This window comes from Stegodyphus dumicola, chromosome 3, assembly GCF_044657685.1.
Source record: "Stegodyphus dumicola isolate Sdum_Otavi_A_Nest chromosome 3, ASM4465768v1".
Lineage (NCBI taxonomy): Eukaryota > Metazoa > Arthropoda > Arachnida > Araneae > Eresidae > Stegodyphus > Stegodyphus dumicola.
Window position 1 is genome coordinate 103,139,024 of NC_140770.1, and position 16,207 is coordinate 103,155,230.

Consider the following 16,207-nt stretch of genomic DNA (forward strand, 5'->3'; position numbering starts at 1 on the left):
CTTCTCATTTTCATTTGATGCTTAACAGCAATTAAATGTATGATTGCATTTTGTAACATCTAATAAGCATGCTAATTGTAGCATTAAGGAAAAAAAAACATCCTTGCCAAATTAATTTTTTCTAAGAACGATGATTTATTTTTTACATTTAAAAATTTATTAAAAGTTATTTGCAACGTACCTCTAGCTAAAGGTGATAGCATGAGAATGTTGACAAACGCTGCCCCGTGACCGTGACCGAACACAGTGACATTCTTATGATCGCCCCCGAATTCTGGAATGTTTTCTTGGACCCAATGCAGAGCGGCCACCTGATCCATGATGCCGTAATTGCCTCGAGACGACTCATCCAGTGCAGGAAGGAAACCTAGAAAGATCGAAAAGAAAAAAAAGAAAATCTCTTAATGCGTGTTAGCACAATGGCAGACTACAAGCTTCAGAAAACCTTGTTACGATGCATCGGAAGACTATTTTGTTTTCTTTCGCAAAGCAAAATATCATACTGATCTCTCCTTACTTTTCGCATCGAGCGCGTTTTATTGAAGGTTAGAATTAATTTTATTAAAAAAATAGACCTCTATATCAGAATGGATAGTTTGTTCACTTGCATATAATATACATATATATGTAACGCATGAAATGAAGAAATAATGGACACTATTTCTGTTTTTTATATTTAAAAAGTATTTATCATCAAAATAAAGAAATCACTAAATATATTCAGCTTTCATTAATATAGAAATGCGGATATAGAAGATAAGATTTTATTTAAATGTCATAGTGCACCTTGATGATATAATTTTTAAGTTTATAAGGCATTTTCTCCCTTCTTTCCATGTGCCGTCCGGTGTTCGAATCCCGATGAGAATATTATATATTTTTCATGCTCCTCCTTCGATGTCACCTAACAACTGTGCAAGATTCTTACTCACTTTAATAGGAAATAAATATGGTAAAATTTCCGAAGCCTTAGAGGAAAGCCGATTTCTTTTATTTAAAAAATTTTAATGTTTATTTTCTAATTATTATTTTTATTTTAAGACAAACTTTTCCTGCATTAAGCTGATGCCTGAGTTACTTCAGTAGGAGAGCACGTTCTGCTTTTCGGCTATTGCTATTAGTTTATGTTGTTGCTATTAGTTAAAGCTCGCTATTCTATGGCCGTACTTATTTCGTGCTTGATAGTTTACGTCGGTGATTCTTAGTTAAGAGCCTGTTCGCGGTAACAACTCTGTGCAGCTTAAGCGTTTTAGTACAATTAACAGTTAGTCTGTTTTATACTTTCTATTTTTAGTTAAAGCCGAAGAGGAAGCTTCTAGTACTTCCAAGAGTCTTGTACGCCAAGTACGGCCACAACAAGTACTTTGTACGCCAGGTACGAAGCTTCTTGTACGCCAAGTACGGCCGTCTGCGAATCTAATTAGAGTTAGAAGAAAAGGGTATTTTAGCTCTTCTTTGAACTTGATGCGCAACAAAAGCTCAGTAAATAAGCACAACACAGTTCTTCATTATTCTAGCTTTCAAAGAAATTTATTAGCATACAATAGTCATTACAATAGTTGCGTACGTCAAAATGACAATTTTTGTAAAAATTCGAACTGTTATTATTATTATTATTATTATCATATTTGAAAGTGTTGTTTCTAAGTTTCTAAAATGATTCAATCTTATGTTTACGGGTGTTAGGGGAAATATCAGGAAATTAAATCACCAGAAATCAATTAAAACACAAGAAAATATATCTGAAAATTTTATTAGTGTATGCTATATTACGCATAACAACACGTTAGATAGGAGATTTAAGGGAAACAAAAATGTAACTAAATTTTTAAAATTCCAGATGGTACTTCCCGACGCCTACTTTCAATAAAATTACATTTAAATCTAGTGCGTAAAACCTTAGGATAATATTACATTTAAATATGCCTAAATAAACACAATATATCTAAACAATATGTGCAATAATAATTAAAGGTAAACTAGCGGAAGTGCAAGATACCAGTTAACTTAGATTGAGAGTAATGTATGTAAAGAGATAAACGATACTGCTATAAACCTTCTGTAATAAAGATTCAAAACATATGATTCATAGTCATGCATTTTTCAGTCTGATGCGATATGGAAACCACACAAAAGATTTTGATAAGAAATAAACTAATTCTCTCTCACTGTATCATCAAAAATGGCACCTAGTTTTCAATTACTTTCGTCTTTTGAATCAAATGGTGGTAAAAGCTCAAGTTTCATTCAATATTTCGCCTATATTCAATTTTAGTCGATTAAATGTAGCAAAAAATTTAACATAATTGATCAGAAATCAGTAACGGCAACAAACACAGAAACACACATTATTCTTATATATAGAGAGAGAGAGTTTGTAAAACTTAAAAATTTTTGATTAAAAGTCTACGATTTGAAAGCAAGCAGTAGCAACACTTTTTGAAATAAGGCATTTTTATCTTCAACGCGCGAGACTGTTGCCATCCAGAAAAATGTGTGCGAAAAATAATGTTTTCGAAGTTTTTAATTAATATTTCAACTGATTAAAGTCGTACGGAGACGGGAACAGTTGAAAGGGCTTGCCACGAGTTTTTGGAATCGGGAATAATGTACTTAATGTTTGGCAATGTTATTTTTATTTCATCGTAAAACTTAGAATTCTTTTATTAACAAACTCTAGGATATGAAATCGAGCAGAGGCAACAACTTTCGAAATAAAGCAGAGTTTCATCTCCAGCTTACAAGACGGTTGCCACTCGAAAAAATGAGAGCGAAAATTATCGTTTTCTCAAGTTTTTTAATTAGTATCTCTGATTTTAGTTACTTCTTTTTTGGAAAAAAGTGGACGTCGACCTTTTCAATGACCCAGAAAAAGAATCGTAGAAAGTTTGCGATAGCCATAATAGTGACTGAGTTACGAGGGCCATCCAGGAAGTAGATTACGTTTCCGTCTGTGTCCGCTAGGGGCGGGGCTAGCGCGGCCATCTTGGGGTCAGACCGTGCTAGTGAGAGGTTCGTGCTGTGCTCCGTTCAGATACTGTGACGGTTTGAAATGTCTGCGTTAATTGAAAATCCCGCGAGCTGCGAGGTGCGCTCAGTAATAAGGTTTCTGACTGCAAAAAACTGTAAACCGATAGAAATCTATCGGCAGCTTCGTGAAGTGTATGGGGACAACATTATCACTGAAGGTGGAGTGCGTCAGTGGGTCATAAGATTTCAAAATGGCCGAACCAATGTTCACGACGAAGATCGAAGTGGGAGACCCAGCATAGTGACCGCCGAAGTTCTCGAAAAAGTCGATGCTAAAGTCCGTGAAAATCGAAATTTCACAATAACGGAACTTTCTTTGAGTTTTCCACAAATTTCGCGAAGTTTGTTGCACGAAATCATCAGCGAAAAGCTTGGTTACCACAAGTTTTGTGCAAGATGGAAGGCAAGAAGAGGTAACGAAGTGGTTGAAGGCGCAGGCGGCCGAATTTTTCGACGAAGGAATTTCCAAGCTCGTACATCGCTACGATAAATGCCTTAATTTGTATGGTGACTATGTAGAAAAGTAGTATTTGAGTGTGGCTTTCATCTGTATATAATAAAATTTGTTTCCTATACTTTGTTTATTTTTTTATTCCAAAACGTAATCTACTTTCTGGATAGCCCTCGTATTAGATGATAAGCAAACATACTTTCTTCTGTATATAGATAGATAGAGGTATATATAATTTGCAATAGAAATTATGAATAATTTTTGAAGCCCTTCAGCTCTTTCGAATAATGTTAATTTTTCTAAAGTCATTCCAAATAGTTTTTGGAGGGATGAAGTCTACGATTTAGGTAGCTAGAGAACTAATGTTGAACTGAAGAAATCCCATATATCAAAAATTAACAGCCTCGTCTAATGACTGGAATTGGATTCATTTAAAATAAATTTTTCCTGTTTTTATGACTCAGTTACTTGGTAATTGACGAGAAAGCTTTTTAAAGACATGCAGAAACCTTTTCGATTTACTTTACAGAAATATCTAAACGAATCATTTGACAGCTGAAGATGATTGTTTAAAATTCGATGTGAAAAGTTGAGCTGCAATCTTGATGTTAAAATTCCATACCTAACTTCTTTATCTTTTGATTCTCAATTAAATGCCATTCATAAAAAAGTAGAGAGCAGAGACATCTATGTATGGAAATAGAAATGGAATGAGATGAAACAAAGAACAAAATTACTGCATCTAAATTTTCCTCGCATGGGTCAGTTGAAATTCGAATTAAACAACGGAAGAAAACTCGTAAAATGTCATATTCCAAGACAAGCATCGTTATTTATGCATCTCGTTACTTTCTACTCCAGCAAAAAAGAACTTTTGGAATGAAGTCCGAAATTAGTTACGATGCCAACGACAGTTTTATAAATTAGTAGCGTCTCTGCGAATGGGAACCTCGCTTTGATATCCGGAGATACAATTTACATTATTTATTCCACAACGAAGGAAATTGTACTGCCTGACTAGATTTGAAATATAGTTTTGCTTTCTTCTTCATAATCCGTTTCACGTATTCTTTCCAAATCGATTTCGAAACCAGAAAGATGTGAACAGAATGTTATTGGTTCAGTAATTTAAAGAAGGATCCACGGAGGGTAGCAAATGTTTTTCTAAGAGCTGTAAATTTATTTCGTTGGGTGGACGTTTAATTTACGTTCATTGCAATATATCAAAAGAAGTAAATCGATTTCAAACATAATAATACGGCTTTGCGGAATTCAAAACAATAGTTTCTGAAAAATAATCAGATAATTTTTTAATCTAGTAAACTTATAACAATTTGTTTGCTGAAAATACGAATCTAGTTACAAGTATTTAAAATAAAATGGATTTTATTTGACTATATTCACTGTCGACAACTATGACCATAAAAACCTACCGTACGAGAAACCCGTATTAGGAAAACGAATAAATTAATGAACATGAAAATAAAGCGTTTGAGATCAAACAAGTTTATCAAAAATTTTAAGTGACAAAAATTAAAGCAATATCATGTTTGGAGGAGCAAAATACAAATGTCCAGCCTAGTAAAATTTGCAAGGCAGTTGAGCGGTAAAGGACAAAAATGCATTTCTTCGGCATACGAACTCACATTGTGTTAAATAATTTTTTCCAGTATATCAGTGCTTTCCAGCTTGAATATGTTTTTAAGGAGATGATGATTAATTTTCCTACATAAATTAGTAAGTGAAAGTAAACCAGTTTTGAACGTGAATTTGCAGAATGCGATTTCACATATACGTGCTGTCTTAATTGTGTCCATTTGTCGAACGCTAAAATTCCATTTATACCCGATTCCGTGTTCACCCATCAACACTCAATACTTCCTGGCATCAGCTCTGAGCAAAGGTTATCAGCAATTTAAAAGGATATCCATCGACTGAAAATTAAACCTAAGAAATATCTCAAGTTTCAACAGCAAAGGACAACGAAGGAATATCAGGTATGAAAGAAACAAAAGTCAAAGAATCAATAAAGGAATAATGAAAAAGGAACTGGATAACAACAACGAATAGTGAAAACAATTATAAGGAAGACGATAAGAGCAAATTACAAAAACGGTAAACAAATTGTTAGAAAAGAAATAGAATATCCCAAATTATGTAATCAAGAATGACCCCAATAAAGAAAGCAGAGGACACTAGGAGTAGAAAAACATTGCTTTCCTTTCCGCGAGACATTTTTAGAGTTGCGATAGTAATTGTCTCAAACAAAAATCACCAGATTAAAAAAATAATAACAATTTTAACTAAAAACAAAAATCTAAAATATTTCAGATTTAAATTACGTCCAAAGGGGCGTTATTCTAACATTGTGTATGTTACATTTATTTATTAAATATCACGTTCTTCTGACTACTTAAATCATAAAATTCAGTTCAAGAGCAATATCGCAAAATAATTTTAACTTGAGCATATCTTTAGAATTTCCGATACACAGTCTCACGCGCTAGAGATAATCTTTTTTCCTGTACAACGTTGCCATTGCTCGCTTTGAAATCCTTGATTTTGTTAATCAAAAATTCGCTAAAGTTTTACAAAATATGAAATCTATAATAAAACATATTCCAAATTTCAAATTTGGGCTTCCACATGCCCATATTTGTAGGAGGATTACGTCATTCAAAATTCGATGGCTCTAGATACCGTTATTTTATCACAATGCGAGAAACATACATATATTTATGCAGATTCTTTATTATTTAATTTATTCAAATATAATTCAGGGCGATAATATTTGGTGGTAACAGTTTAAAAAGTGAAACGGTCATTCAGAGTGTTTCGTCGCAAGATCGCAAAACGAAAACTAAGCCCCTTTGGGCTACGTGTATAAATATCGTAACAAAATATGCCTATTTATTATACTATGTATGCCTATTTATTATACTATGTATGCCTTATTTATTATACTATGTATGCCTATTTATTATACTATATATGCCTATTTATTATACCAATCAGTCATTTATTTTAAAACCACCAGCTTACACGAAACGATATGATAATAAAAATTACTAGAATTTGATAGTACACTTAGTACGAATCTGATAGTACACTTTTATTTTTAAACTGATTTTCAAGACATGATTGCAGATGCAGTTTTCGAAGTCTTACATAATCTTTATTACTCAGATTGTTGTTAAATCAGCCATCAAGAGTACCAGTGCAGTGTTTCATGCTCATTTTAATGCGCTTAAGACAATTGTCTGTCATCTAAGAAAGCGCATGGCTGAGACATTGCTGTATTTGAAAACTGGCACCATTTTGATGAAGAACATTATGAAGTATATAGTGATCGATAAGAATGTTTACATCACATAATAAATTGGATAAGCATTTGAAAAAGATAGATTATTTGGTAAATCTTCCAAGACTTTTGAATATCTTAATTGGACTTTATTTGTCTACATAGTTTTAAGACTACAAACCTTCACGACTTAGCGCAACACTGTATTACCTGTGCTTGAACTTTCTATGGGTATGAGAAGGGCTAAAATTAGGATCTGCCATTTCAGACGACATATTTTCGCTTATTAGAGTCCATTTGCTACAAACTTTTATAAATGTTCTTTCAACAGAATTTTAATATGATTTCGAATGCAATAAGAGAACAGGATATCGGCATCAGATGCCGCATCCTGATTTTGCAAATGTTAAAAAGCACAATAACCGTAACATAGCTAGCTTATCTAAAATATGCCATTATTCACTAATTTATTGACAGTGGTTTATATTTCTATAATCATTTTATAACGCGAAACAAAATGCTTTATTTATAATGGCTAATAATTATGGCTTAACATGATATTTTTTCATTCGTTCATAGCTATCAAGATAAATATATTTAATTATCTCAGTTCAGAATGATAAAAATGCGTGGAATGACAAAGATTTGTGTTGCTACGTACATACACATTTATTTACTTATAAATAAATATGTTTCCATTTGCAAAAGAATCAAGCAATGAACAACACATTGTTGTTTTCTTTTGCTAGTTGGAGCACATCCCGTCAGTAAATAGCCTGGTCTGAAGGTGTATTATTCCGAAATCACCTATCTATCATTTAAGTAAAATATTATTCTAAGAGATAACCTTCTAACGGAACATTTAATGTTTCATTAATTGTATTCCAAAAGTAACATCAGATACATGTATTCTACTGGCAAAGAATGGCAGGTTCACAGATTGCACAGATTCTACTGGCAAAGAATGGCAGGTATGTAAAGTTCACAGATTTTACGAAATTATCAACGAAATTAGTCTATTGCTTCTTATAACAGAAGAACTTTTGCCTTAATATACTGCCTTATTTAATTCCAAATAAATGCGTGTTTTATTTCTCTTTAGTAAGCCTGTAGGCATTTCATAGCACTATTTTGTATTTTTTATTCTGATATATTGCTGACTGAGTGGGTGAGGATTTATGTAGAAATCTGATATCCCAAAGTAAACAAAAATCAGTACAACAATAATAAAAAAATAAGAAATAATTTATTCTATGAATTAAAAATTCATAGTTAATAATTTAATAATACTTTCGGATGTTAATTAATAGAAAGTCTTACAGCAAATATAAAAGTAAGTAGATGCTTTATCGCATTTACTGTAGGGAAAGAAAAACCGGAATTATTTTGTAATATTTCTGTTCTAAAATTTCGAAAAGTCTTATAAATAGCATTGTGATGAACAAAATTTCACACTGAAAAGAATGAATTTACGGGTTCATCAGTTTGAATGCACACAAGTCATATGATACGTTGGTAAAAATTATTTTATCAAAAGAAACATTTCAAAGTTATGGCACTTTAAACGAAAATACTGGTACAGTTCTTCACACTATCACACAGCACAATTAATAGTTACACTTCAGACTACTAGGAACGTTGAACACAACAAAATGCAAAGCTCATCTAAAAGGCGAATCTCGCTAGAGTTTCTCTGTAACAACTGCAACAAAAACTACTGAGGCAAATGTTTCATCCAGCCTTACATAGTTTTCACCCGGCCGCTGAAATATTTCTAGTACTTTTTGCTTCACAGAAGTACTGTAAGGTTTATGAGGGTCGAATACACATGAAACCAATAACATTAATTCATTTACAATGTCTATTACGTCAATACAGGAACCGAAAAAAAATGTTGCCAAATGGTAGCCAAGTTTGGCGTCTTTTTGTGATTTATCGCCAAATTTAGAGTCAAGAATTAATCGCCGAATTTTGTGATATCTCGCCAAATTAGCCAGATAGCCTAAAATAAGCTTGCCCCTGTATTCTTATACTTCCGGCAGAGCATCCTCCCTCTAGATTTTCATTTAAAATGATATAGATTAATGCAACAATTTGACATATAACTGTACCAAGATTATCTATCTATGTACAGAATTCGTAACAGTATTAAGTGGAATAATTACAATGTTTAAATATTAAATAAACCACTGAGATAATTACTATATTTGACAAATGCTTAATTAGCGATCAAGATAAGTCACATCTACCTGAGAGATTTTTATTTATATCTGAATGAACTAGTCTATTCACTGGTAATTCCAAATACAAACACATAACGATGTATAATTAATTTTTCATTCTATACAGCAGCAAAGCACTATTTTAATTAATTATGTAACATATATTTCCTTCTACTCGTAATGAAATGAATTCTAATTCCTGTTGTCATCAGTTATTCATGACTACTTATATTTATGTTAAACATTTTTAATGTTCACCGTTAAATGTTTTTTCGAACACAGAAGCTAGCTCATAATAAGTTCTCTCTGGTTTAAAGAAAGTAGAAACAATACTTTTAAAAAGTACTTTGGAATGTGAAAAGAAAAATCAAAGCGAGTAAGAAGTTTATAATTAAAGGTTCAGTTTGTTTCAAGCTATTGTTGCAGTATTAAAAAAACTGAAAAGTAATTAATGTAACAATATGTTAATGATAATGGAAGGTTTTGATTTGGTATACTTTCGATTGATATTTTGGATAATTTCAGTGAATTTAATTTTGTGTTCATTTTCAGACTTCACAAATTTCACCATTTGCAAGAATTGTCATTAAACTGCTATGAATTTTGAACACAGATTGATTATTTTAACACAATTATATGCGAAATTGTTGTATTTTTCTGTACAATTAATATAACGTGAAAAGCTGAGAGAATGATGCTGTACCGTGAAAATGAAAATACAGGGGCAAGCGTATTTATAATTCAGTAAACGGCTATTACGCTTAACTGGCGAGCTATCACCAAGTTAACGATGGTTTTGGCAACTAATTTTTGTCGCGAAGTTTAGTGAGAAATCGCCGAAAGTCGCCGAAATTGGCGAACATTTGACGAAATTTTTGTCTAGTCTCTGCATCGCCGTAACAGGTGTTGTTACTGAATAAATGTAATTGATATAAGCTGTAAGCGTAATTCAGTCCTCATATGCCTTTCGCTAAGAGAGTACTAGAATATCTCTGCGGCCGAGTGAAAATTATATAAGACCGGAGAGAACATCTACCCTCAATTGTTGCTGTTAGCTGTTAGTTCAGCGTAAGTTCGGAGTACTGAGAAATCTCTCTTTGCATCGCATTGTATTTCACATTCTTAGTAGTTTGAATTTTATCTACTGATTGTACACTGTGATACTGTGAACACGATGAGTAATGTTCCTGTGGAGAGAATCAGAACCCTGAAGTTCTTTTGAAAAATTTTATTAACCTATCATCGGACCTGTGAGCCTTCAATCTCTTACGAACCAGTACGCAGGCAACAATACTTTACTAGTGAAGAGCCAGCAGTGCTATTTACCTGTTATATATTTCTATAAGTTCCCAGTGTCGTTTAACTTGGTTTTCAACGAATAAAAATAAATGTAATTTTAGTTAGATTAAATGATCAAAATATTGTGTTATTTTCCTAGTTACAACTTTTTTCAAAATATTACTTGTGATATTTTCCTTGTTTTAACCGCATAAAACATTTTGTCACAAAGCAGATTAAATTAGAAAAATATTTGTGACAACACAACATTTCTGGTTCATAGTTCCCAAAGCAGCTATATTATGTAGTCAGCTATAAAAGGTTGGAAGTAATTGTTTTTAAAATAAATAAAATATACCAATTCTTGCAACAGTCACATATTCGAAGATCTTAAGGGTTAAGGTGTACGAGTCCCCTTAAAAATGTAAAATACCTTACCAATAAAAATAAAGTATTTTATCCTTTAGAAGACGCGTGGGATATCAAACAGTTACAAAAAAAAATATAAAACATTCTAAAATCTTTTGTAATCCTTTTTTAGGAGTTTCTCAGTGTCCATGTTATTGCGGGAAGCAGTGTACATGGCATTTTTTTTTTCATTCAAAACACGTTTGCAGTGTTTTTTGGCACACTATACAACGTACTTGTGATGATGTAACTATACAATGTGCATCTAATTTTCTTGCAGACGTCGACTGATGGGCACAGCGTCAGGTATAATGTGAATTTTAGGTTTTGCCTCGAAGCAAATTCAAAGTAATTTCTGTTCTAAAATTTCTGAGTCATTTCTAATGTGGTGTTTTTGTGTAATTAAGTACTTAAGATCCACCCGGAAGCCACAACCAGATTCAGTGCGTTGATAAATATGTTTCAGTACCATTTTTTGCTGTGAAAATTTGGTAGATAACTTCCAAGAAGTCGGTCCAACCAATTCCTTCATTATATAATTTTATAATGTAAGTTTGGAGAACATCAACTTTCTTTTTTAAAGCTCGGACACATCTTTTTGCTCTTCCTAATGGTTTGTGAGTTATAAAATTTGCTGCAATAATTACAACAGAACTGTTGTTGCAACGGACTTACAAACATTTACATCGCATCGATAATAAAATTATCCATGTTGAAATTTCGACATTGCTTTTGTTGTTTTAAGAGGATTTTGTTCCGTTCTCGAATCTCGTACTGTGCTATTGCCTTAAAGCCTTTGTTAGACAAATCTGTCAGCAGACTGTACGATGAAAAATAGTTATCGAAAAATACTTTGTGTTTCTCTGGATTTCGGAGACAACTTTTAATCTAAGCGGCAAATTTTAATTTTTCGAACTTTTCGGAGGACTTAATATATACAAACAAATATTTGTGAAGCAGGTGTCATTTCTAACAAAAGGAACAAGCAGATTTCGGAGCTAAAACAGAGAAATACAGCTGAAACCAATTACCATATTCCCTTTGGTAAGAGAGGGCATGCCCCGTTCTTTCTACAGAAATAAGTGACACACCATTAATGCCTCTAAAAAAGAACATGTTTACGAGAAAAGCGCACTGAATGTATTTAAAATCGAATAAAGAAAAATACACGTGCGATATCACTGATTTTGTATCTCGTTACATGCCAATGTTCCGTTTCGGGAACATTGCAGTCTTGAGGAAATATTTCTTGTTATTATTTGAATTTCTTTTATTAACTCATTAAACTTGCCCTTTGTAAGGATGATGGGGAAATGTTTAAATGGATTTGAATTCTTAAGAACTTTATAGAATTCCCTTTCTTACGTATTGTAAAAATTGTAAAAAAGCAGATTTTTAGAAATGTTTCTACGCTGAAATATATATGTTTCAAAAATAAATTTTATGTGAGAAAAATCAATCATACCTTCTACAATAAACGGTAAATTTTTTCCAACTTACAGATATGATTGTTTACTTTAAAAAAATATTAAACATGATTTTTTCAAAAAGAGAACATTGGCATGCAGAAGGTTAAGTAAGGTTATGAAAAAATATTTATTTATGCTGAGAAAAAAAGAAATAATAATGAGAAAATTCTTATTGAACCATTATGTGGGAGTTTCAGCTTTTCAAATTGCTACTGTTAAGCATATTGCGAGGCAATAACTATTTTATTCGCCTCCTCTTCATAATGCTAGACCAGATGTAATTGAATCCCTCTTCTTATGTTTTTGCACATTTTGTGGATTTTTTCACATTTCTTTAATTCCTCCGACCTTTGGTTGATTTATTTAAATATTTTATGGGAATTTTAATTTCTTATGGTTCTTTGTGGATTTTGTTCTAAATTACTTGCTTTTTGTCTCTAACTGCTACTATATTAATATATTTCCTTAAGGAAAATAAATCCATTAGCACTTAGCGTGACAAAAATAATATCAACATCTGATATGATGAAACACTGCATTGAAATTAAATTGCATTTCTGTTAACAAATAACTGATCCACTAATTAAATACAGTAGTTGTGAAAACATTTTACATGACTCTTTCCTTTTTCTAATAAGATTAATATGTCCTTTTATGCACACAATATCCGCAAAAGTCCTTATACAGCTTTTAGTTTCACAGCAGTTGGCTGTAGACCTTTTACTACGAACTACAAAAAATATTTTTTGACGCAAATATGCATGTTCTCACATTCTTAAATTAAAATAAAAAATTTTGTAAAAACTACCAAATCTAACATTTTATACTGCTATCATCTCATTATAGTTGGATTGAGTAATGATTTACATTCATTATTAGAAATAAAATACAAACTATTTCGTTCCCGTAAGATTCAAATTAACGAGATATTTAATTTTAAAGTTTAAAGTGATATTTCTAAGTCGTACATAAACAGAACAGTGATATGTTGGCCTTTGTACTTAATTAAAAATAAAATACCACGTCCGAAGAAAAGTTTCTAATGTTAATAAATTACGTGATAAGCACTGCCTCTGGAAATCATCTTAACAAATAAATTGAACAACGCGTTTTGTTTAAAAAAAGACATCTTATTCATAGCAGCACATAGAACTTGCATTCTAGGAAACAACTGCTTGCTTTAGTATTGGCAGCTATCCAAATCGTAATATTATTTGCAAATTATTTGAAAAGGAAAAATATTCATAGTTTCATGAATTTTATGTATGATTACTATATTATAATTCTAAAGTAATAACACAGCATGGGAAGATTAATAATGATTTTTTTTAGTTTGAAATATTAGAAATTAGCAAAAATTCCTTCGACATAACATATGTAAGAAAACTATAAATTAAAGAATATTTCAAACTCTCAAATCACAAAATAAATATCATTTAATGATATTAAAGATGACAAAAACCCCTGAAATTATTTTAATTTATTTTGCAAAGCAAGACGAAAATCTCAAATTTTGAAATTAAATATTTTAATAATATTATTTAATAATTCTTGTTGCTATCTTTTATTAAAAGCATATACTTTTGTTAAATATAAATATGTATTGTTCGGGAAATTAATAAACAAGTTAAATTTCATAATATTTATAAAATTAATTTTTTAAATTAAAGAAATGTCAAAACTTGAATTTTTGTGTCATTTAAATCAGTTTTCTGATTGGAAAGCATGCTTATATGATTCATGATTTCGAAAGTAAAGGTCACATAAAAGCTTTCGTAGAAAGGTTGTGTGCATATGTATATATATATTTTTAATTTAATTTTTAGACTCTATAAGCTAGTAGGTCCTAAAAATCTTGTATTTTTGACTAATAGCAAACCGCTATTTATTTTATTTTGTACATTGCATAACCAGGCCATTATGTATAGTTTTTTCTTACACTTAATGTGTTTTTTGAAGCGGACGCGTCGGGAAATGGATCAGAGAATTGAGACTAAAGTTCACGATTAAGTGTTTTTTTAGTTAATATTCAAAAAGAGTTTCGTATAAAGTTTCAATTGTCTGTTTCGACGAAAGGCGATATGTAGTTAGCTGGATTCGAAAATCATTTTAATTTCCCCTGAAGTGTCAATAATGAGATTAAATTGGGGCTAATCTACCATTTACCGCATTTTAGATTTTGTATTTTGCTAGTCTTATGTCACACTTTTATTCTATTGTTTAAAGATTGCTTTACCTTGATCAACATATTACTTGCAATTAGTTTTTAATTTTATTTGTAAATATTTTAGTGCTAATATTGTTTATTTAATGTTTACACTTTTCATTTCACTTTATTTATGTTAAAATTTGTCACCGGAACCACAGTATCTAAGCTACTTTTGAGAGTAAGCACTTAGAATTTTCTTTGAACTTTATTTCTAAATTTCGCAGCTCAGTGCGCAAAGTTCTTGACCACAAAGGTCTTTTTTAGTTTGTTCTCTTTTCTTTAATGATATATATATGAATTTAAGATCATACAACATTATATATATATATGTATATATATATAAACAAATTTTAGAAGTACTGATATAGGAACACTGAGATGTAGAATTGCAGAAATACTGATGGCGCAGTACGTATGTAATAATAAAGTCGTAGCAATGTTGACGGCGTAGAACGTAGACCCATACTGAAGAGAAAATGTGCCAGCTTAGTAAGATTATATATTCAACTTTATTTCAATGAACATTTGTTTACCACAATAATTTACTTGGCACTCTAATCGAACCTACTCGAGAACGTTAACATTTTTAAATTTGTTGCGATATGAACAGAGAACGCTAAATAGCGTCATTACAGGAAGCTAATCTGAAGCTAAAATCCGCAATTATCCGATATGGAAGCTCGCCAAGATATGTTTTAGTTTAAGCGTTATGTCATCAGCGTTACGCAAGGATACTAGATGGAATGATCTCAAGCTTTTTCCTCTCTTAAAAGGGGAGGTAAAATATGTAAGGTAAAAACAAAATGTAAAACAAAATTATAATTTAAACTACCAGTAACCACTTAACTTACCCTTTTTATTCTAAAAACCATAATAATCATTCTGGGCTTCATTTCTAGGTCATTCCATCTCATATGCCTTGCGTAACGCTGATGACGTAGCTAATTCGAAACTAAAGTCAAAATTTTGAGAACTGAAATTTTATAACCCAAACCTTCTTGATGAGCTATCATATTCGATAATTACACACTTTCACTTCAGCTTTCTTGCAGTCGTGAAGCTACTTCGCTCCCTCTGCTTTGTCATGCTGCTAACTATGCCGTTTTCTGAAATGTAATATGCTGTATTATGCCCGTGACCATGTGTGACGAAAAATATATTATCCGTAGTTAGTTCCTGTTCAGGAATTAAAATTATATTCAATTCGGCTACGTCTAAGTCTCTCCTTCAACTGCCATCTTTCTAACTACGGAGTAGTCTCTCCAAGTTATAACGCACAGAACTATTGTCAATCAGTTGTAGCTTCAAATTGTATAAAATACAAATTAGTATGGCGATGGCAAAAATACCTAATGCTCTTCTTAGTCGTATGAGTAAATATGAGTTTTCCAGAAAGATATATTCCAGCCAATTTGTTGACAGACTTTAAACTCCGAAAAATAGCTTCGTATGCACACATGATAAGACATCAAACGTGACCTCTCGAAATCCTTCAGCTAACAATTTAACAGTAATTTATCATTCAAAACAAATGTTTAACAAATATTATAAGCTAGACTCACGTTATTTAGCAAGGTTTTGAAATGGCATATTGTTACTAAACATTGTTTAATCAAAAGGCATTTAATAGCTTACAAAAAATTATTCTGAGGCGAAAGCACTTTTTAATGCGTCATTAGTTGTTTCCGCTTATCATCAATATTTTTATTAAATATTAAACATGTGTGATACATATGCATAAGAGTAGTATACATTTTATAGAAATGAAAGCACAAAACTTTCCCTTAGAACAGGTAACTCAGAACAAGTAAATCAAAGACTAATATCATAGATGCAAAA

General features: G+C 31.6%; 1 protein-coding gene across 2 annotated transcripts in view; it reads right to left on the reverse strand.

The window, feature by feature from the left end:
• Positions 1-16,207, reverse strand: part of LOC118190644 (neuroligin-4, X-linked-like) — a 527,548-nt gene that overhangs the window by 153,484 nt on the left and 357,857 nt on the right. For both annotated transcript variants that reach the window (XM_085813109.1, XM_085813110.1), the window contains exon 3: positions 182-367. In XM_085813109.1, the coding sequence (XP_085669235.1) occupies positions 182-367 (186 nt within the window). The remainder of the gene's footprint in view (positions 1-181; positions 368-16,207) is intronic.